The 21,832-nt window shown below is 30.6% G+C and overlaps 3 protein-coding genes and 1 non-coding gene across 5 annotated transcripts; 3 read left to right on the top strand and 1 right to left on the bottom strand.

Annotated features, from left to right (window-relative positions):
• Positions 1-365: 365 nt before the first annotated feature.
• LOC109801504 (uncharacterized protein At5g65660) lies at positions 366-1,058 on the top strand. The gene is made up of 2 exons (XM_020362587.3): positions 366-669; positions 776-1,058. The coding sequence occupies exons 1-2, from the start codon at positions 463-465 to the stop codon at positions 932-934; spliced, it is 366 nt and encodes a 121-aa protein (XP_020218176.1). The 5' UTR covers positions 366-462; the 3' UTR covers positions 935-1,058.
• A 6,798-nt stretch (positions 1,059-7,856) lies between these two features.
• LOC109801100 (Homeodomain-like superfamily protein) lies at positions 7,857-11,744 on the top strand. Its single transcript, XM_020362090.3, has 2 exons — positions 7,857-8,666; positions 10,822-11,744. Exons 1-2 carry the CDS (start codon positions 7,977-7,979, stop codon positions 11,557-11,559), a joined length of 1,428 nt encoding a protein of 475 aa, XP_020217679.1. The 5' UTR covers positions 7,857-7,976; the 3' UTR covers positions 11,560-11,744.
• A 1,060-nt stretch (positions 11,745-12,804) lies between these two features.
• TRNAG-UCC (transfer RNA glycine (anticodon UCC)) lies at positions 12,805-12,876 on the top strand. Its single transcript has one exon. It is a non-coding gene; the product is annotated as a tRNA-Gly (tRNA).
• A 1,701-nt stretch (positions 12,877-14,577) lies between these two features.
• Positions 14,578-16,500, bottom strand: LOC109800768 (transcription factor bHLH93). 2 transcript variants are annotated; one of them, XM_020361631.3, is made up of 4 exons: positions 15,735-16,500; positions 15,383-15,535; positions 15,104-15,271; positions 14,578-14,995 (listed from the first exon to the last, which is right to left on the bottom strand). In XM_020361631.3, the coding sequence occupies exons 1-4, from the start codon at positions 16,302-16,304 to the stop codon at positions 14,909-14,911; spliced, it is 978 nt and encodes a 325-aa protein (XP_020217220.1). In that variant the 5' UTR covers positions 16,305-16,500; the 3' UTR covers positions 14,578-14,908. The 2 variants fall into 2 exon arrangements, with proteins under 2 accessions (XP_020217220.1, XP_020217218.1); XM_020361629.3 differs by having other exon boundaries at positions 15,365-15,535; positions 15,735-16,494.
• Between the last annotated feature and the right edge of the window lie 5,332 nt (positions 16,501-21,832).

The raw sequence follows: 21,832 nt of genomic DNA, 5'->3' as shown, positions 1-21,832 counted from the left end.
ATCTTTAGATAAATTCATCATTCTTCTGACTGAATTTAAATTAAATAAACTTATGAGAAAAAATATTAGCAATGCATCCTATTCATGTAGAATTTGAATATATTTGTATCGATTATTATTACGGAATAATAGTTTAGCATTATTGATCGAAATCCTTGATAAAAATGTAAAGAAATTAGTGTTAGTGAAAAAATAGGAATATCTGATGCAATGACATGCGTATATATAAGAAAATATAAAGTGGAGATATTAATGGAAAATTTGAAAGAAATTAAAAAAAAAAAGAGGGTAGGAAGCATGCAGCAGCAAATGGTGTAAAGGCAAAGGAGCCCACCTTCCATTGTCTATATATCCCACCTTTCCTTCCTCCAAACCCAAAACACACTCCATAATCCATTCATTCATTCACCTTTCCTCGATGATACCAGGCTCACCGGGAACAAGAGCAACCATATCACCAAAATGGAGGGCCAGGATCTGTCTCCTCCCCACGTCGACACATCTCGACCGTCCCTTGGCTTCCCCCTGGGCACTGCCCTCCTCTTGATCATCATCTTCAGCCTCAGCGGCATCTTCTCCTGTTGCTACCACTGGGACAAACTCCGCACCTTACGTCAATCTCACTCTTCCATCCCTGCACTCTCCCACACCCAATCCCCACCCTCCACGGTATATCACTATTACAATTTTTAAATATATATATATATATATATTCTATTCTATATATCTTGCTACGTTATTTTTATTCTTATTTTTTTATTTTAATTTTGGGCAGGTGGTGAAGGGTGAGAGCTTGCCCGTGTTGATGCCCGGAGATGAGGTCCCAAAGTTCATAGCCATGCCCTGCCCCTGCCACCCTTCTCGCCCGGACAAAATCATTGTCACCGTCCAGCACCCACCGCTCAAACCGCCGCTGCTCCTGCCTTTTTATTAATATGCATCTTGCCACCATTTCTTCTATTACCCCATCAGCTGCATCAGATTCCATATTTATGTTCTTCTGTGTAATTATTATTATTATTATTTAATTTAAGGGACTTCCAATTTCGCTTTTTTAATTATCAAATTAAATTAATTCCACTAGACACATTCTTCCATCACTTTGTCTCTTTACAAAACTAATGCACAATTAGCTTTTTTTCTTGTCATTTTACTTATTATTCCACCCAGTGAGGTACGTGACAAGTATTGGTGCTAGGTTAGTTTGGTTTTTGTCTTTTTCAACTTTCAACTTTGAGTTAATTAAGGCTAGCTGGCTAGAATACAAGTTGATTCGATTTGCGTACCAGTTCCTTCCTTGCAACACGCGCGTAACTGCGAATTAACTCAACACAATAAACCCCACATTCTATATCTTGGTTGGTAAAGCAACCAAGCTCTAAAATGGCTTGCAACTCATATAATTAAACTAGGCGAGCTTAATTAATTAATTAATCATATATCCACTTTGGTTAGCCTTAGCCAAAAAATGAACATTCTTCATATCAAAACGGAACCCACTAAATCTTTTCGTAATTAAAATCATACCTGACGAGAATATATCCATCTCATCAGATAGTTTTAGATAAATCCAATCAGGAACCAACATGTGCGCTATTATATATATATATCGGTTGGTCCCGATGAGAAGGTGCCGCCACATGTACTAATTAAAATCTTTAAGAGGATTAAGCATAGCATAGGAGGGAAATGATGAAAAGGATAGCTAGGCCAACGGAAGCAATGAAAACTGTGGATACTAATAGTATTGCAGGCGAATCAATTAAGTGGAAGAAGCACAAAAAGAAGGGGACGAAGCGTGTAAAAATAAGATTAGACGTAGTGGGGGATGTTGGCCACTGTCCCCTTTTGCTCGTGAATTTTCAACATATGAAAGGGAGAGGTAGTAGCAAAACTATGATGACTTTATCAATTATGACCCCTAACGAATCATTTTCTTCGCCATAAACGAACCACTTCTCATGACCTAATTTTTAAATTTTTTTTATTATTTTTTTATTGTGGCATCAACTTCCACATGAACCTTCTTTCTTTTTAACTTAACAGAGGCATATGTGTACCCTTCCGTGATTATTGTTGGTACTTGTCGTCACTTTTTTCAGGTTCACCTTCTCCTTCCTTGATTCCCTCACTTCGCTTGTTGGATACACAAGTGGTCAAGTGGCTCTGTCACTATCCGCACACCCACAATCATCAAATATTGAAATTTAATTTCATACATATTATTATTCTTTTAAAAATGTAAACTGAAAAGCTATTTTGAAATTGTAAACTCAAAGACTATTTGATGTATAATATCATATGATATTATTCTCAATATACAAATTTAAATGTTATCATATCATACTAGACTCTATATCTCAATCTAGTATGTATTTGAAATTGCATGTAAAGGTTCTTACTTCTCATTACCAATTTCTAAACCAGAATAAGCATAAGATATTTAAAAAATATCTAACATGATGTATGTATCAATGTATCCCTTTCAATCTTTCAAAGGGGGTCGTCGTTATATTTGATTGGTCTTTATCACACATTCTAGTTATATACATAAGAAGGGGACATGGTGACGAGAGCAACATGCTGGATCCCTTTATTCCATTTGTGTTAGGTAGAGAAATCAATAGACAGTTGCACAGTGCAGATGGTGATCCTTCAAGGCCATCCAATTAGTTTCCAATTTCTTCATCCTTGTATTATCTGCATGGTGCATGTAAATAGAAACATTAGTTATATTATAGGTTTAGTGTATTCGTACACAAGGTAAATCGATAATAGAAAAATAATATTTAAGAAATTCACATTCGATTCGTAATGAATTTATTGTATTATGTTGAGAATTCTATACGATCAAATTCTTAAAACTAAAAAGTTAACAAATATAATTTTTGCGTGGCTGAGGGAGTGATTTGATTATATATTATGCAGCAAATACATTTATGTATATGGCCCCTGATGGGTGAAACGAAATGATTGAATAAATAGAATAGAAAACATGAGCCCCGGCGTTTCTTCCTGGATTTATCGAGGAGCATGGCATCGTCCAGTCTTTTGGGGACTCATAATTGGAGTGGGGCATATATGCATTCATTTCAGCCACAAAATATATATATACCCTGTTCCTGTTAGTACCATCTGTTATGATGAAATGAATAATTATTATATGTTGGAAATCCTCGCAAAAAATTAGGTACTTAGGTAGAAATGATGGATATCATATAGTGAAATTATATATATTTATACAAATCCATCCCTTTCCCATTCTGCTTTCTTAGCTATCATGCAATAACACAATACCCCATCGCTAGCTATATATGTGTTCTCTTTCCATTATTTTGTTTTACTTGTCACATTATATATTGTACTTTCCTTACTTTATTTCTATTATCATTGTTTCTTGTCTGCATCTATATATGAAGGGAAAATAACACATTAATCTGCTTTAGTGACAGAGGGGTGGAGGCCGTGGAATTGTGAAAATCAGTTGGTTAGTCTTTATTTATTATTTAGTGGTTTTTAAACATATATAGAGTAACCGATTGTAATAGTTCCCTGCTCTTGAACTATGATCTACACACGGGTTTGGGTACCTTGCACCACCTTAATATATTTGTTTTGCTGATAAAAAAAATAAAGGAAAAAAAACTGAGATCAATGGCCAATAGTATATATGTTTGTATTTGATTCAGTTTTCTTTTTTTAAAAAAAGGTTAATAGCTATATATTTAACTATTTTATTTGTGAAAATTTTTATAAAAATAAACCATGTTATATATTCCCCAATACAATTATTTCCAAAATGCACTGTTTCACTGCCATCGAAACTAAAAACAAAATAAACTACTTAAACGCTGAGTAAACTCTTACTTTACACTCAATTTGAATAAAGGAGGAAAGAAATAAAAGGAAACAAAATAGGAGGATGAAAAAAAAATATAAATAAGATGAAAAACATGTATTATTTAAATGGGCAAAATAGAAGAAAAATGGAGAAAGTTCTCTTTATTTATTTGAATAAATAAATAAATTACACAAAACAACTTAATAATAAGTTTAATTTAATAAGCAAACATAAGCCTTTTACTATAATATTTTCATATATATAATAACAAAATGATTTTAAACTTTTAATGTTTTATGTTATATATAAAAAATTATTTAACATTAAAAATACCTAAAATTATCTCTATACGCACTGATTAACCAACACAAAATTATTATAATTTAACAAATAATTATGAATTTGAGATATCATTAAATATTCAGGAAAAAAAAAACTTTACGGTATAAATTAGTCTTAACAAATTCAATTGCCTAAAAACACATTCAATTTCTTTCCCGTCATGAGTAAGGTTATTTAATATTTTGGACCCACACTCTTTCTCACTTATTCCATGATCTCTCCACCAAGTCCTAACCAACTAAATAAGGAAAATAACCATATTATTCTTTAATTTAATTCTCTCATTTCCTAATTTTACCATTAGTCATTAAAGTTGTAAGCAACTTTTATTTTAATATCTAATTTTGCAAAACTTATACTTTACAAAAAAATACTGTAAAATAATTTTTTATTTTAGTCCTTTTTATTGTTTTTGTTCTTGATTCTTAATTGTATAATATCCAAAATATATTTTACAAAGTCAAAAATCAAAATTAATAACTAAAAGAACTGACACTTGTATAATTTATTCAACGATAATATCATAAAAAAGATATTCACTAAAATATAAACGGATATGTTACTTTAGTACTTAAAGGAGTTGATTGGTTAAGGAAAAAGTATGAAGTAGCGCAAAAACAGAGAGAGCTAGGTTAGGTAAGTGTCATTGCAGTGTATATACTATATACCATATTAATTTGTGGATAACATTAAACAACCTACATGAATTGCATTCTTACATCAACTTTATATATACATATTAATCATATAACTTTTTTCACATTTTTGTCCTTGTTATTCTTTATTATTATGAACCTATCTTTGTTATAATCGATTATATCCTTATAATAAGCAATCTGCGGTTTGCTTACGAATGACGCATTGTTAGGGGCGACATATATATCATCAACTAAGTACATATATAATAAAGTCACGTACGCTTTTTAATTAAGTTCACAAAACCATGAGCTGCACATAGTTATCTTTGTTATTTAAAATGGGAATAATGCTTAAGCCGTAGTGCATGTCTTTTGTGGATAAAAGAGTATATCCTACAAAATTTTGAGCACGATCAGATGATGTACATATGATTTTGAGATATTCAAGTAATTAAGTAACGTGATAGCTGAAAAGTTAAAATTTATAATTCGGAAAAGTAAGTAAAGCAGTTGATCACATATTAAAGTTGGGGGAGGAGATAATGTAGTTTAACACATTGCAATAAGAAGACAAGGAAGTGAATCTTTCACAACTTAACAACTTAATTCGTGATTAAGTTAAATTTAAAAGAGTACTGGGACCTAGCAAATTGATTTTTTGAGCTTGATAACATTAAAATAGGTATATAGTTACGTGAGTCAAGTTGATTTCATATGCAGATTAGTTGAGTTATTAAAATATGATTCACAAAGATTATGAGTTAGTTAGTAGTATACTAATAGTCAAATTGTAAAGAAAATGGATGAGAGAGAAGGTGATCATTTAAAAGACGTACGACTTGGTGCAATATATACTACGAAGTTACATATAAATGTTGAAAGAGCAAGAGGTTTATGTTTGGAGAAAGATATGGTAAAACTGGGAAAAAATGTTTTACAAAGACTATTAGAGTGACATTAGAAGAGATGGTGTAAACCATGCAGGTTGCCGGGAATTGACATGGTCCAACATTATTTTTTAGTTTCATATAAAAGGAAGATTACAAATTTGTTTTGTTTAAAGGGTATATGAATGATATATTTCATCATTATTTAGTGGTTCAAACTTCAAAGGTGGCAATTAAAGAGAACAATTCAAAAAGTAGTAGCATGAGTACGCCAAATCATTGAAATTTAAATGAGAGGAAGATGATGACCACAAGCAGATTAATGCTTCCATTCACAGTTAATTACACAACACATGCATTGTTTCAACACAAAAAGAGAGCCACCTGCGACTTCCAATCTAGATTGAAATTTCAGGAAATTTGTTGTTGTGAGGTGATTTCCAGTAAAAAAATATATGTTAAAAAACCACTATATTTTTAATAAACGTATGTTACTTTTCTGAAATTTATTACATGCATTAATATAAAATTCTGATTTTATTTACAAATATGTAATTTCTTGTGTAAGAGCTTATTTATAATTTATTTAGGCTTTTCTCAGTAACCCCTAAGGTCGATTTACAGCATGTGAATAAATTATTTTTAACTTATTCAATAAATTTTATAGAATACGTTATAAAAAAATAATTTATAATTTAAATAATATTACTTTAAACTTTTTTTCTTCTTTGACTGTAGAATTAATATATACATAAACATTTATATGATAATTACTTATTTAATAAACAACTAATTAAGTCATCCACCAATACACCTAGATTAATATCCATCATATCAAATGATATTTTTCTTATTAATCATTTGATTGTGAACGTGAATTTATTGATTCGTGGATTTTTTATCAGCAAAAATTACGATAACAAGACTTAAATATATAAATATATATATATATATATATATATATATATATATATATATATTTGAAAATCAAAGAAAATTAGCTACATAAGTTTAAAAAATATAGTTTACTGTTAGTAGAGTAAAAAGGTGGGATAAAAGATAATTGTGCGTTAAAAATTAGCCCAAACTTGTTTTCCTATTTACATTTATTTATTTATTTATTTCAAATTAGATTTGTTGTATAAATAGTTTGTGTGACTTTTAAAAAAATAATATTATAATAATATGAGGTTAAAATATAATTGTAGAATAACCTGATAAATGATATATTAATTAAATGTTCACTTATATGCTATGAAAATGATCTATTTATTAAAAAAATATTATATTTAATTTTAATTGTGTGAAAATCTTTTGAGTTAACAATCATTATATCTTGAATAAGAAGATTAGTTTATAATCTAATAGACCAAGAAATATAAGTGACATGACAAAAATTGTAAGATTGGTCTAAAAGATTAAAAAAAAAAAGAGAGAGAGAGAGATAATGTGTATATTTTTTTTTATGACGGATCTACAAATTAATTAAAGGGGACCATTTTTATTTTTATTTTGTAATTGTTTAAGTATTTAACCTCTTCTTCTTCTTTTTTCCTTTTTCTTTTAATCTTTTTACAGGAAGTATTTAAATTCTAATGAATAATTATTTAACAAATAATAACTTCCAAAAATATATTTTTAGTTTTACGCATAAAATTGAAGCTAATTTTTATTTTAAATGATAATAGCCTTAACCATTGTTGTAGTAACAACAAGCACAACTAGTTTTACAAATTTTAAACGTACTAACTAACCTTAACAATTACAAAAAATAACTAAAAAAAATAAGTTTATATATATATATATATATGAAATAATTTTGTAAAAATTGTAAAAGTGAGTTTTTTTTTATATTAAATATAAAATAGAGAGGAGGTCAAAGATACTAGTTTAATTTTTTAGGCACAATGAATGGAAAGAATTTTATATTGTCAACTAATAAAAATATATTTTAAGTATAGTTTTAAAGTGATTATTCTAAAAATTAATAATTTTATATTATCCTATTGATGGATGATAGTATAATTTTTTCTACACCATCAATATATTTTAATATTAAATATTAAATTAATTTTTCTACTGAAAAATCCAACACGTAGGGAAGGTTTGGGCCGTGGTTTATATTTGTGGCCCGTAAAGACCCAAAAGGAGTGTTGGTTAAGCGTTGACGAGCCATTCGTTCCAAGTTTGAATTCAAAAAAGATGTTTCACTGTTTCTGATTCTTCGTCTTCGTTTAGTAGAAGCCACTCCATCAAGTGTTCGTGAAAATGCCAGATAGAAACTCCTTCGTCCACACCCCACGAAGGTCGCCGAGATTCTTCCCCGAACAACACCACAACACTCCCAACCCCAAATCCGCAAAACGCACCGTTTCCGCCCAAAACTGCGCTGTTGCGTCGAGAAGATCGCCGAGGCTGAACAATGGGATCGATCTCAGACGATCTTCCAGGTTGAACAAAGAGACAAGCGATGAAAAATTGAGAGCCGCCAGAGTGAAGGCTGGTGATGCTGAAACGCAGGAAAACCGTGTCGTTTCGGAGGAGGGGTTTGGTGGAGGAGCGAAGAAGCGGGGAAATGGGAAGAGACTTGATGGTAAAACGCGGGAAAATCGTGTCGTTTCGGATGAGGGTTTTGGTGGAGGAGCAAAGAAGGGGGGAAATGGGGAGAGGGTTGAAGTCAAAATGGAAGATAATCGTGTCGTTTCGGATGAGGGGTTTGGTGAAGGGAGAAAGAAGGAGAGAAAGAGGAAGCGGGTTGAAGTTAAAACGGAAGAAAATCGTGTCGTTTTGGATGAGGGGTTTGGTGGAGGAAGAAAGGAGAGGGGAAAGGGGAAGAAGAGAAAGCGCAATGGTGAAGAAATTGGGAAAGGGTGGACGGAGGAACAAGAGTTGGCTCTTGAAAGAGCGTATTTGGCTGCAAAGCCTAGTCCACATTTCTGGAAGAACGTTTCCAAACTGGTATGCTTCGTTCTCTCCGTCTCTGAGTGAAAATGTTCATTTTTTGTTTGGTTTTAACTGGGAATTGAGTTTGAGAATAATCAAGTAGTAATTTATCTGAAATTTGCATGATTGGGATTGGCTTGTGCAAATTTTGAAAGCTGCCTGTTAAATGGTTTACATGTTAAAGAGTTTGATGTGAATAGGATCAATGAAATTTAATATGCTTGTCTTCTTTCTGCCTTGGTTCTCAAATGTTTTAAAACACATATGATGATGATTCTTCAAGAGCCTGCTTGGTATTTGACAGCTAACGATTGTGGTGGATAAGTGATTATGTAAGCATTAACCTTTCAAGCCAAAAAGTATAACTCTGAAATGTCAATAGCTGTGTGTTTGAATGAAGTGATGTACTATGGAATGGTATGTTTGTTTGAATGAATTGATGTAGTATGGAATGATATGTGTGAGTTTGAATGAAGTGATGTAGTACGGATTGATACTAAGTTACTCTTTTTTTGTTTTTGTATCCAATCAACTCGGATGGAATGGAGTATAACCTTTTCCGTCCCCTTAAAAATCAGGGTATGAGGTAGTTTCCGTTTAGTCGTAAAAATATACAAAACAATGGCATGGTAGCTTTATTGCATTTTACTCATATATCCAAACATGAAGGAATTGCTATAAAAAATTGTTGGTATGTTCATAGTTTTAAAAATCGGACCGCTCATCGAACCGGTTAAGGTACTGGGTCAGTGGGTCAAAGGTTGGATTGGTGGGTCACTAGTTGAACCGCATGACTCGATTTTTATTTATTTTTATTAAAAAAATATTCATATTAAATGTATTTTATACTTATAAATTTTAATAAATTCATATCTTATTTTAAATTTCAATTTTTCTATCTTATTTTAAAATTTTATTTTTATTTTGTAAGAAAATATATAAAAAATTACATGTTAAACTGTATATTAATACAAATTAAAAATATAAATAATATGTACACATATAATATGCTTGCAATTGATATCACAAAATAATTTATGTAATATTTACATAGATATTATATTATTAAATATATAATTTAAAATTAATAATATACTATAAAAATTATTTAAGTTGTATATATTATAAACAAATACATTAGAACAAGCAGTCATTGTTATCTATACTAATCTATACTAATATATAAAGGGGATACCCATTTTGATAACTACCTTGGTCTCCACTTTTTTGGACCATTATACCCTTTTATGTTAAAAAATTAGAAAAAATATTTTTAATCAAATTTAAGAATTTGAAACTAATAAATCATTTTTACAATAATTACTTTTGGTTCTCATTTTTACATGAATTATTTTATCCTTTATTTATTTTTTAATAACTACTTTTTTATGAGTAACTTCTCATTTTTTTTTCTTTTAGTTTTTTTAATACAATGCAGGCACGAAGTGCCTTTTTTCTGCTAGTATTTAATAAGAATCTTTATTCTTCCATTAAGATATTCAATTTTCATTATTATTTTTGTGGTTTATGGTCCCTTAAAAAAAATGTTAAAAAAAAAGAAAAAAAAGTGGTTGAACCGGTTTGACCCACCGGTTCACCGGTTGAACCGGAAAATTGACCAGTTTAATCCGGTTTGAAACGGGTTGACTGCATAACTGATCCAACTTAAGATTCGGACCGGCTGAACCACCGGTTCCCGGTCCGACTGGCCGGTTCGATCCGGGTTTGATCCGGGTTTTTAAACACTAGGTATGTTTGATCTCTACGTTGAAAAACAGTTTTTAGTTTAAAAAAAGATGAAAAACAGTTTTTAGTTTTAAAAAAGATGAAAAAGATGAAAGAGAATGAGAAAATATCTTTCTATTTTTTGGTCATTAAAACACTTGTTTTGAAATTATTTTTTTTTGAACGAGTAATTGATTGCTGAATAACATGGATTTGTGTTAGAAAACAACTTTTAAAGCCAAAAAGTGAGAAGTAAATCAAATGTGTTAATGTGCCTTTATTTCCTGTTTGTATATATTTCTTATAGAACAAATGCAGTTTTATAGTCTGTTGTAGTCAATTGCTTGGCGGATACACCAAGACCATTTTCATTTTTTGGGGCTAGCTTATTGATATATTTTATTCTTGAATTGGTTGAATCATTGTCATTGAAAATCTGTTGCAGGTGCCTGGAAAGTCTCAACAAGATTGCTTTGATAGAATTCACTGTGACTATATGACACCACCTCAATCTCAGCCTCGATCGAGGGCAAAGGCATTGCTGTCATCGCCCCTTCATGAATTCTCTTTATCTGCTAGTAAACTTCTCAAACCTGTTCCTAAAACAGTTAGAAAATCTAATGTTCTAAAACCAAAGAACATTATTACCCAGAAGTCCGTTGAGAAGCTGTTACAGCGCCATCTTAAGGTTGATCTAACCCGTGACGGGGACATATTTTCTGTTCTTGAACCAAACATTGAATTTTCTACTAATGCTTTACAGCCTAGTGAATCACTTTCTACTCCGAAGCAGCAAAAGGAAAACAAAGGGTTCCTGCAAATTTGCACTGAAACATCATCTTCAATCCATAAGAAGCCGCTTTCAAGATTTAGTGGCTCGCATGCTAAAGATCTTGTTAGTCCCCCAGTACTAAAGCAAGTAAAGAACAGGGTAATGCATGAAAAATATATCAATCAATTGCGCTGTAGGGAATCTAGGAGAAGAGCAGACTCTACAAAAAGAATTGGTGAAGGAAGAAGCATTCAGAAAAAGGATGTAGTTAAAGCTGCAAAAGTTGCCTTGGTTTCTGAAGCTAGAGATGCTATCAATAAATTTCAACAGTCGCAAGTCAATTTGATGGGCAACACTTGTAGTTCCGATGAAGATAACGATGGCATTGAATTTGAAGATGAAAGTCAATAGGTTTTTCTCATGTTTTAGTGAAAAGTAGACTAATTGCATGTACAGTAGCTTGACTTGCAGTTTTAGAAATTGTAGTGTCCCTAGTCTAGTCGAAAACTATTTTTCCAAAGAACAGATTTTGTTGTATTTTTAATTTTTTATGTAGGTGTAATAAAATGAGCAATTCACCTTTCGTACTTTCAATATATTCTGGCATTGTTTTCTGCTTCCGATCTAATTCAGACAACAAATCTGGATCTTCGCCTAACCAAGAGAGATGTCTCCGAAACCTTCCTCTCTTTCCCACCAAAGCACTTTCGCAGTTTATTTGAGTTGTTGGATTTGAGCTACGGGGCCTGAATTAGGTCACACAGTTGTGACTCATCCACGCAAGAACAGAAAAATACCCTGCATGGTCCAAGTTATGGTATATTCTTTTTATTGTTATTGTTAGAATTTTTATTCACTTAACAGACATTGCAATGCCTTTACAAGTACTTTACCCCCATCACAGGAAATAATTTGCACATAGGAGTTGAGTTAAATTGCTCGTGAGATCAACTCGTACCATATATAGAGTGTAGATGTATTGTATTACATTTAGATCATACCAACAATTGTTGTGTTTGTTTAGTTACTTAGCTTGAAATATTGATCACAATGGGAGAGAGCTGCCTCTGTTATCTTTTAGTAATAAGTTCTATCTTAGAATTTTGCGTGTAGTAGCTTTAGAAGTAGTGGCTAGTATCCAATTCAAGATGATAACAAGTTGAAGGTTAACTTGATTTAGAGTTCCTTTTTCATGCTTTGAAACTTCTATATGTTACATGACGAAAATAGATGGTATCAAGACCCTTTGCGAAAAATGAAAATATAGATAATTTGATCTGGAGTTTTCTTCGCGATGCAATATTTAAACTATTATGTATCGTTTGAAACAATTTAAAGATGTATTACAATGTAACGAAAAGAAGAAAAGCAAATAAAACATGATGAATGTACATCAAAACTTATATTAGCAATTCCTGTAAAAAAACACTTTATACTTCATTGAAAATAAAGATATTAATTATTGTTTTACTTTCACTCCAACTGATATTGTGTATCTTTTATCTAATGTAACTTTTAAATTGCAATTTTTTTCGTGTTTTACTGTATACTTAAATCAGTTTATTTAAAAAAAATCATTTACTTTTGTGATTTATCAGTTTTATAAGAAAATTAAACTATCATTGAAATCTATTTTAAATTCCCCCATCATGGCCAGCGTCAGTAGTCCAACGGTTAGGATAATTGCCTTCCAAGCAATAGATCCGGGTTCGACTCCCGGCTGACGCACCACTTTTGTATTTATTGCTTAATTTTACACACCTGCGCGTGACTGCGTCTGGTAATTTTTTTAAAAATTTTATTTTTAATTCAAAAATGTTAGTTTTTCACCTCTCTTATAAAAATAATATTTTTTTAAGTAAAATATCAAACATAAAAAAGTAAAAACTTTTCGTAATCTTTTAAAGATTTGTTTCAGCAAGGAATCAAATCCTAAAACATTTACTCAATTGGTTATAAACCAACTAATAGAAAAGCTTTAAGTTGGTGAATAAGAACATGTAAGGTTTACAATCACTTGTGACAGAAATATTTCTTATGTCTTGTTATCTCAATGAATTACTTTTTAACTAGTTGGAATCTTTTTGACCCTATCCGTATCCATTTCATGTCTTGTACCTTGTCGATATCGGTCACTCGCAATATTTAACATCACATTTTATACATGCAGTGATGTGAACAAAGTCTTTCATACAGTAGCTTGTTTTAAACTGAACGCATTGAAGTCTGTGCAAAAAGGGTTTAGTATTCAATTTTATTTTGTAAATTTTCGTTGCTTGTCTCTTGTAACAAGTTGCCTTCGAATGTTTGGTGGTACTATATCTTAAGTCCCTTTTTACACTTTCTACGTTCTTTGATGCTTTTAGAAGTTTAAGTTGAAGAAAGTAGATGATTATTCCATCAGGAACATTAATGTACTACGTTGAATTTTCTCACCATCTAAGGTGTTAATTCGTATTATTCGATGGCAGACTTTTCTCACGGATGCAACATGCAAACTTCTAACATGTACCTTATATTTTGAGTGAAACCAAAAATAAGAAGAGTGGAAAGTAGTGTAACCAAAAGAAGAGAAGCAAATGAAACATAAAAGGCAAGGATAAAAATAGTTGGTTCTTTAGTTGTGTTGACAAGGATAAAAATGCTTTGCTTTATGGTTAACTTAGCACGTGTCATTACAAAAAAAAAAAAAAAAAGTTAGCCATATTTCTTTTCATGTCATTGCTATCTGTTTCCTTTCCACAAGGTGTTTTCTTAACTCAATCACTTTTTGTGTTTAGATATCCGTTTATAAGCGCCTTCAATGGAAGTTACACAAGTTCCAATACATAAACATAGAAGTAAATAGATTCATGGATTAACGTTACGTTGAGTCTAACTAGTTTACAAACATGACAACCGATGGAACTTAGCAACTGAACTGAACCTATGAAATTTGATGATGAATAGGTTTTTCTGGAGGGTAACATGATGAGTGGTTTTTCCAAGTCACAAAACCTAGCTCATCATCATTGTTGTACTTGTGATATCAGTAATTTTGCAGTTATACTGCGTTAGCAGCAAGTTTTAGAACTTTAAAAGGCACCCCCAAGATGTAACTTTCCCTATCCGGAAATAAAAAGAGGATCATATTTATTTCAACAATAATGTTGTAATAGTAAGGAGCTGATTTATACAACTTAACATAACATTCTATTTGGTCCTTGGACGGGACGGGACTACCACGCCCTGAAATTATTGAGAAATCATGAAGCAACTTGCCGATTAATCATTTTATAAGTGGTTGTTATGCAATTCACTTGGCTACCTTACTTCTCATAAAGTGTTAGATATCTGAAGCCTTTTAAAATTGTGTCATCCACTTGTTGTGTGGCCACGGCATCAGGATACAGGTGACACATAATTATTTGTTTAATAATGTCCCAGAAATGAAATTCTGAAGCAACCGCATATTTAGGAATCTATTAAAATCAGGTTCATTCCGCTTATGGGTTTGGCAACAACCCTCCTTCATTAGTAAAAAAAATGGATATTTATCACAGGGGGAAAGTGAGGCTTGAACTAAATATATACCCCATAGTATGCTAAAATACAGGGTAAAGTTATAACTTGGAAGAATCAAAGCATCAGCCAAAGCCAACTTATTGGGAAATCTCTTAAACTATGTAACATCCCTAATTCCTTGAATTACACAAGAGGAAAACTTTGCTTCTTTTTCAACATCTGCATATTGTTATATCATCTTTCCTCCATCTTTCTCCTAGAGACATCTCCCACCATAACCTGCATTTCTGAATAGTGCTTGCTTTATCTCTTCCGGGCTCATACAATTTCTCTGCTCTGCTGCCTAAGACCATGAGAACAATAAGTTAAAAAAAAGTAACATGTTTGGTTTCATTGTTTCAAGGATGTAAATAAATATAGGGGCCACTAAAATATGTCACAGAATACAAACCTCCGAGCAAGAGGCTTGCATTGAAAAATCATTGAAGCTGCTTATAACACACTGGTGAATCTCAAGGCCTAATGCTTCTAAGGTGTTCACTGTGGACAGTAGTAATCCTGGCTTTGTGGCACAGCAGATGCTGATCCTTGTGTCCTGGTCTCTTCTCTCAACATCAAACTGCAAAAAAATTATAGCAATTCAGGAACTTGGTTTATGGCTATGCATCAGTTCAGGGTTTTGTTTGAGTGAGTAACTAGAACTAACCCATACCTTGGGGGAATTTCTTACCATTACTTCATTTGGCTTTAGCTCCTTAGAAATGCCTAAGAGGTTTATCTGATTTGTTCCCTCCTCCATTTCCTCTTCTTGCAACTTACCTATCCTTTCTAGAAGCTCTTTCATGTAATCAATGGTATCTCCAAGAATGGAGGTCCTATCCATCTGGCATGGTTTGTATTCTCATGTTAGTTCAAAGGTTATAGAGCAAATCAAACAAGAAATGCTTGTAAGAATAATCATGAAAATACCATAAACTTAGAAAGCCAATTTCATTTCCATTGATTGAGACATTCATTAAAAGGAAATGACAAGGTAAGAATGATGTAAAAAAACAAAAACATTGTATATCTTTTTGAATCACCTTGCTAATCTTAGGGACTATAGACCTTAGCATGGAGAGGCGATCATTCAAACGCTTTCTTCTCCTTCTCTCTGCCATGAGATTCTTTGAGGGCTGCCCTTCAAGTTTTTTGGATTTGGGCTTTTTCTCTCCACACATGCCCATGTTGAAGACTGGAATCTCTGTCACTTGTTCCTCAATTTTGCAGCCATTTGTTGCTTGTTCCAAACTCTGGTTATCACTCCCCAGAAAGCCAAACTCTTCATCCTCCAATGAGGGGTTATCTTCTTGAGGCAAAAGTGGTACTGACTCATCATTCCTGGTGTATGATGAATCAAGCTCTGGCAATGTGAACCCATCAACAAAAGGGTATGATGCTTCACTTCCATAAGGACATTCAAATCTATGGTCTAGTGGAGTTGAAAATGCAGCAAATGAGGGATTGAAAGTGCCTAAACCTTGGTTGTCATCAAAAGAGTCAAAGCTCCAACCACTAGGGAGTAACTCATTCAAACCAGAGGACAAAGCACTCCAAGTGTCTTTTCTTGGAGCAAGTAGCTCATCCAGAAAACCAAGTTGAGAAAGCTCCATCTTTGTGCTGTTATCTCTCTCTCTCTCTCTCTTACTCTCTAGAAAGGAAGTGAATTGTGAAAAAAGCAAACAGGGAAGGGTTGATAAGATGAAGTTGAGGCAAGTGGGAGGAGTTTGTTTAAATAATAGTGCAATATGTAAAAATGTAATAGCCTAAAGCAGGGTCCATTCTTCATCAAACACCTATGATTACAGAATGTATTACAGTGAAAAGTCTAGTGAAATAGCACCTAGAGGTAGCCTCAGATTAAAATGGAATCTCTCTCTCTTTTCTCTCTCTCTCACTCTCAAGGTGAATTAATGTCCTTTTCACCGAAATAATCAACCAGACAGAATTTGTATTTAATTACCATTCCTCGAAAACTTTGACCCACAATTCTGTCTTTAACGAAAATGGGTGGAATTAGCATCATAGATTGTCAGTACTTCTTCCATTTTTAATGCAACCCCCTCTCTCTTTCACGTTCAAAGAGAAATAATGCATCTCTTCTCTCCTTTCCAACAGGGGATTCGAGATGTTAGGTTAGTGAGAGAATTCTTTTTATAAATAAAAATTATTATATATATAAAGATTAAAATATAAATATAAAAAATAATCATCGTTAAATTTAATATAAAATTAGAAATTAAAAAATACAATATTTTAAATTTATACTAATTATTTATTTAAAATAAAGAAATATATCTATTCACACTTATTATAATACAGGTCTGTGACTATTTTTCATTATGATTTTCATTGTAGTTAATTAGACTCCACCCTGTACACAATAGTCAATAGTTTTGATTATGGCATACATTATAAAAAAAACAAAATGTTAAAAAATATTTATTTATGAACGACTTAGAAATTTGACAATTTGGAACATTGTTCATTTCATTAACCACCATTTCATGCATTATTTTTAATCAATTTCCTTCAATGCCAGCCTGTTTTATCTTCAATTTTGGACAAGTGTCTATATTTAACAAAGGGTTATATTAAAAGTGGGCCAAGTTTTTGCATACAAATACATTTTAAGGAATGAAATTTATTGATTTGAGGACCCTTTTTTGTTTTGTTTTTAATCATATATACTTTATATATCTTTAACGAGGAAAAGACTGATGCAGAACAGTGTCTTTTCTTTTGCTACATTTAGTGGTTTCTTTAATCAGTTAAAATATGTATTAGTAGCTAGTTTTAGTATATGTATCCCCACATGATATATAAAATAAAATACATGGTTTCAACTTGCAATCATTCATTGTTCTATCATTGCACTCTAAAGCTTATTTCAGTCTCAACTGTTGAAATTTCAAGGGTGGTACGGAAAATCTGGCCTTTTGAATAAGTTTACAAGGTTCAGAAATTTTCACTCAAAAGTCTTCAATTGCAAACAAATTTCACCCACTCCCGAGGCAGAGATGAAGTGTGTGATCACGTTGGTAGAAGTAGAAGTACTGGTACACACTACTAGACGACAATTTATACATACAATAAGCATGCATGGGTCTGGATTTTGTGAAATCACCATACAGTTCAGTGTGAGAACATGGTAATGAGTAAAACCATGTTCACAAAATGATGAGCTTTTTATTCGTATATAAATTATTCATCTGTCCTACTCCTTGTTGTAATAGTAATAACCCATCCCAGTAATGTGCCAAACATTAAACAGTTAATGATCGCGTGACCAAATTGCTTTCTCTATCAGATGCTAATTAAATTTACTTGTTTATTACTTTTCACGTTCATATCCAAATTAGGTGACCAAATTGCACCCTCAATTAAATGATATCTATATCCCATTTAGCCAATAAGCAAATTACACCCGGGGGGTTGATCGCATTCTTTTATCACTCTTTTTGAATGATTTTCCGAATTTTTTCACTTAATTTTCAAAGTTTATTTTTAAAATTTTACACATTTTATTACTTTTTGGTCATGACTTATATTGACAGATGATATAAATCATTGATATAATATATAAATGATAAAATAACATAATATATCATATTAACAGACACTGATAACAAAATTTACAGATTATAAAATATAAATGATAAAAAGTGCGATTAAACTATTATGGTTTGATATTTCAATGCTACATCTTTGTTTTGGGTCCAGACTATTATGAAGTATATAGGTTGTCATTATGTCATATAAAGTTAAAATTGCTCATCTGTCAATATCAGTTAGGATGAACCAGAATGGTCACTAGGCCCCTCATTGATTGTTAATTGCGTAAATGTAATGGCAATTTTTTTTTGGTATTTTGTTGGATGCTAACCGTGTTAGAAAACAATGGTGGAAGAAGAAGGAGAATTGGGTCTTAGCCATTAATTGTTGTGCATTTAATGTGGCACAGTGTCACGCATCCCATCCCAGAATCTGCATGCTTGACTGAAGCTGAAAGGCATTTATCAGTTCTGAATGTCTGGTATTTCATTATGGACTCGTCCCTCTTGAGAACCTGAATATTGGTTTATGAGGACATTATTAATGTTTAGGTTCTTTCCATTGAAAGATGTGAACCCTATGCTTATGCTTATCTCATTTGTACACTTACTTGTTTATTCTTTTTGTTATAAGGAATGCATTATTGTGGTTGATGTTGAAATTGATAAGAAAAAACTATGTTTAGATGTGATTTATAGTTACACAGGTTCATTATGCCAAAGAATCATGTAGTGAGACTGTTTACAAGATCAAGTCTAGATATGATCGTTTACAGTTTGTTTTTTCTGTTTTCTTTTTCTTTTTTCTTCGTTGTACCAACAAAAAAATTTATGTCTGCACGCGCCTTTTCCTTGTCATGAATTCTCCCGTGATATTGAAATCTCCATGATCAAATGTTTTTTCATTTTAAATTTTTTAATAGATACTTTTCTAACACATAATTAGATTAGTGCTTACAAAAGTATTGTTGGGATAAACTTATTTATTAGCTAATATATAAGTATTTCAACATTACTCCTCATACAAAGTATTTAATATCTCATTTAAAAGAGTTTATCTTTGTATTATATTTTTATTATTACTATTTATTTGTGTCATTGTATAGGTTATAAGTTATTGGTTGTGAACCAATTCAATTGAGTTAAACATTTTTTTTGGGATATATTTGTTAACAAAATGATTATATTTTGTTATTTATCGATTATTTACACATACATCTCTACAATATTAAAATATTGTCCAATTTTTGTTTAAAGTCTTTTAACTTTATTTTTAATCATTATTCAAAAGATCTCTCACCAATGAAATTTATGCATCTTAATTACAAGAGTTAATCATCCATACACTACCAGTGTAAAGTTTTTTATACTGACAACCAATCATATCTTTTAAAATTACTTATTTTATTATTATTTTATTAAATAAACAATTAACATGACACTATTTAAAGATATGATTGGTTGTCAGTGTAAAAAAATTTTACACGGACAGTATATAGGTGATTAACTCTAATTATAAACTCTTATTTTTCTTTTGATTTTAATGAAATGAGATTTTATTTGTATCCAATTAATATTTTCAAAATAAAACAAGTCATTGAATCAATTTAGACATTGATTCAAGTTTTAATAATTCATTCGTGATTAAACTCACATTAATAAAATCAATAATTATTAATACAAAAATATTATTAAATAAATATAATTTTATAATTTTATAATACTAAAAATCGAAATAACATATTATTTATAAGTTCTTAATATTTATTGTATACGAAAATTTTTAAATTAAATATAATATAATATTTAAATTTAAATTTTAATAAATATAATATTATCTATTAACAATAACAAGTTTATATTAGTGTAGTGTCAGTTCTACTAACTTTCTACTGATTCGTTGTTAAAAGATTTTATGATCTAGCAAAATTGGATAAGGATTGATTTTCGATTGGTCCGATTTTGATAACGATGACATTTAGTTAAAAAAAATTGTGACACAGAAAAAAATACCATGCACTAGTCAACAATTTGAAAAGTATAAATATTTAATAATCAAAACATGATCAAAATATAAACTAAGGCATTAAAATTAAAATTTCATATATATCTTTTTACATATAATAAAAATCATTATGAGTTTTTTTTACCCCAATCATTATATGAGCTTTAAAATTTACCATTCACATATATAAATAAATACAAATATAAAAAATAAATTATCATAAAATCCAACCACTGCACATCTTTATAGAATAAAATATATAAAAAAAGTCTATCAATATTAAAAAAATTTGTATGTTATATAAGTTATTCTTATAAATTATATAAGATCTCTCAAACATTTCTCAATATACCTTATAACATAAAAAAAAAAGTCTAAACCAAGAAATTATTAGTTTTAGTATAACTAAATTCGATCTCATAAAAATATATCTCAATTTTTTAAGTCTAATAAATGAAAAAAATGATTAGATAGAGAAAATCAATTAAAAATAAAATTACAAGATGAACATCAACAAATAATAAAATTAAATAATAATGATTGAAATAAATTAATAAGACAGTTTACAAAATATTAGGTTGAATCACGCTATACACTATCCTTATAAATAAAACATTCCCACTACACAAGTATATTATTTTGTAATACACTCCTTTTTCAAGATATAACAATCCATTAGACCAACTGAGTGCAAAAAAAAATCTCTAAACTAAAAAACACCGCTTCAAAATATATTAAGTAATAACACAAATAATTTTTAAAGAAGGAGAGATGAGTGAAGTGTTGTGTATCTATATTGATTAATGAATGCAAAATGTATAGAGTTGATGCAACTAGTGCAATGTTACAAATGAGTGACAATCTCAACATGTACAAAATTTTGTACATATAGGTCAAAGTAAATAAATAACAATAATATAAAATAAAAGTTGAATTTAAAATAGTAACTAAATTAATAGGATTTAATTTTTAAAATTGTCAATGAAAGCTAATTAAAAATATTAAAACATAAGAACATAAATTGAATAAATAATATTTAATTAAATATTAAATTATAATAATATTCTCCAATAAATCAACTATAAATTAGTTCTAACTTTCCTTATCTCAACTCCAAGCAAAAGAGATGAAGAAGGAAGAAGAAGGTTTTCAAGCTTTGAGAAATTATAAGCTTCGTATACCACCTTAATTCTTAAGTCCATAGCCTTGAATCACCAACTCACTCCATCAACAAGAATCTTACACCCTTGAGAAATCTAGAAGGTAGAAGAGAAAATCCGAACTTCAAAGTTTTTCTATCTAGTTCTTTCTTTAAGTTTATAAAGGTTTTAACTTATGATGCTCAATTCTTAATAAAACTTTATAAATTGGATTCAATTTTAGAGAAATCCTCTAAAATAATTAAAGACTCTTAAGAAAAACATCATATCTCAGAGTAACACAACATACAATTATCACTAAAAGATAATAATTAATAGAAAAAATTCAATATTACAATTATTAGTTTATAATTATTATTGTACTTTATTCTTAAAAAAAATACATTCCATCAAATTTGATTCATTACTATATATATATGTAG

This window comes from Cajanus cajan, chromosome 11 (genome assembly GCF_000230855.2).
Source record: "Cajanus cajan strain Asha chromosome 11, NIPB_CcT2T_4, whole genome shotgun sequence".
Lineage (NCBI taxonomy): Eukaryota > Viridiplantae > Streptophyta > Magnoliopsida > Fabales > Fabaceae > Cajanus > Cajanus cajan.
The sequence above is the reverse complement of the archived record's forward strand: the minus strand, read 5'-3'. Positions and strand labels throughout refer to the sequence as shown.

Bases quoted from the DNA above. Each gene is read 5' to 3' on its own strand.
- LOC109801504 (XM_020362587.3), top strand. From the start codon at position 463: ATGGAGGGCCAGGATCTGTCTCCTCCCCACGTCGACACATCTCGACCG. The intron at 670-775 runs GTATATCACTAT...AATTTTGGGCAG, and splicing joins CCCAATCCCCACCCTCCACG to GTGGTGAAGGGTGAGAGCTT.
- LOC109801100 (XM_020362090.3), top strand. From the start codon at position 7,977: ATGCCAGATAGAAACTCCTTCGTCCACACCCCACGAAGGTCGCCGAGA. The intron at 8,667-10,821 runs GTATGCTTCGTT...AATCTGTTGCAG, and splicing joins GGAAGAACGTTTCCAAACTG to GTGCCTGGAAAGTCTCAACA.
- LOC109800768 (XM_020361629.3), bottom strand. From the start codon at position 16,304: ATGGAGCTTTCTCAACTTGGTTTTCTGGATGAGCTACTTGCTCCAAGA. The intron at 15,536-15,734 runs GTGATTCAAAAA...AAACCATGCCAG, and splicing joins TAGTCCCTAAGATTAGCAAG to ATGGATAGGACCTCCATTCT. The intron at 15,272-15,364 runs GTATGGGTTAGT...ATTTTTTTGCAG, and splicing joins TGGTAAGAAATTCCCCCAAG to TTTGATGTTGAGAGAAGAGA.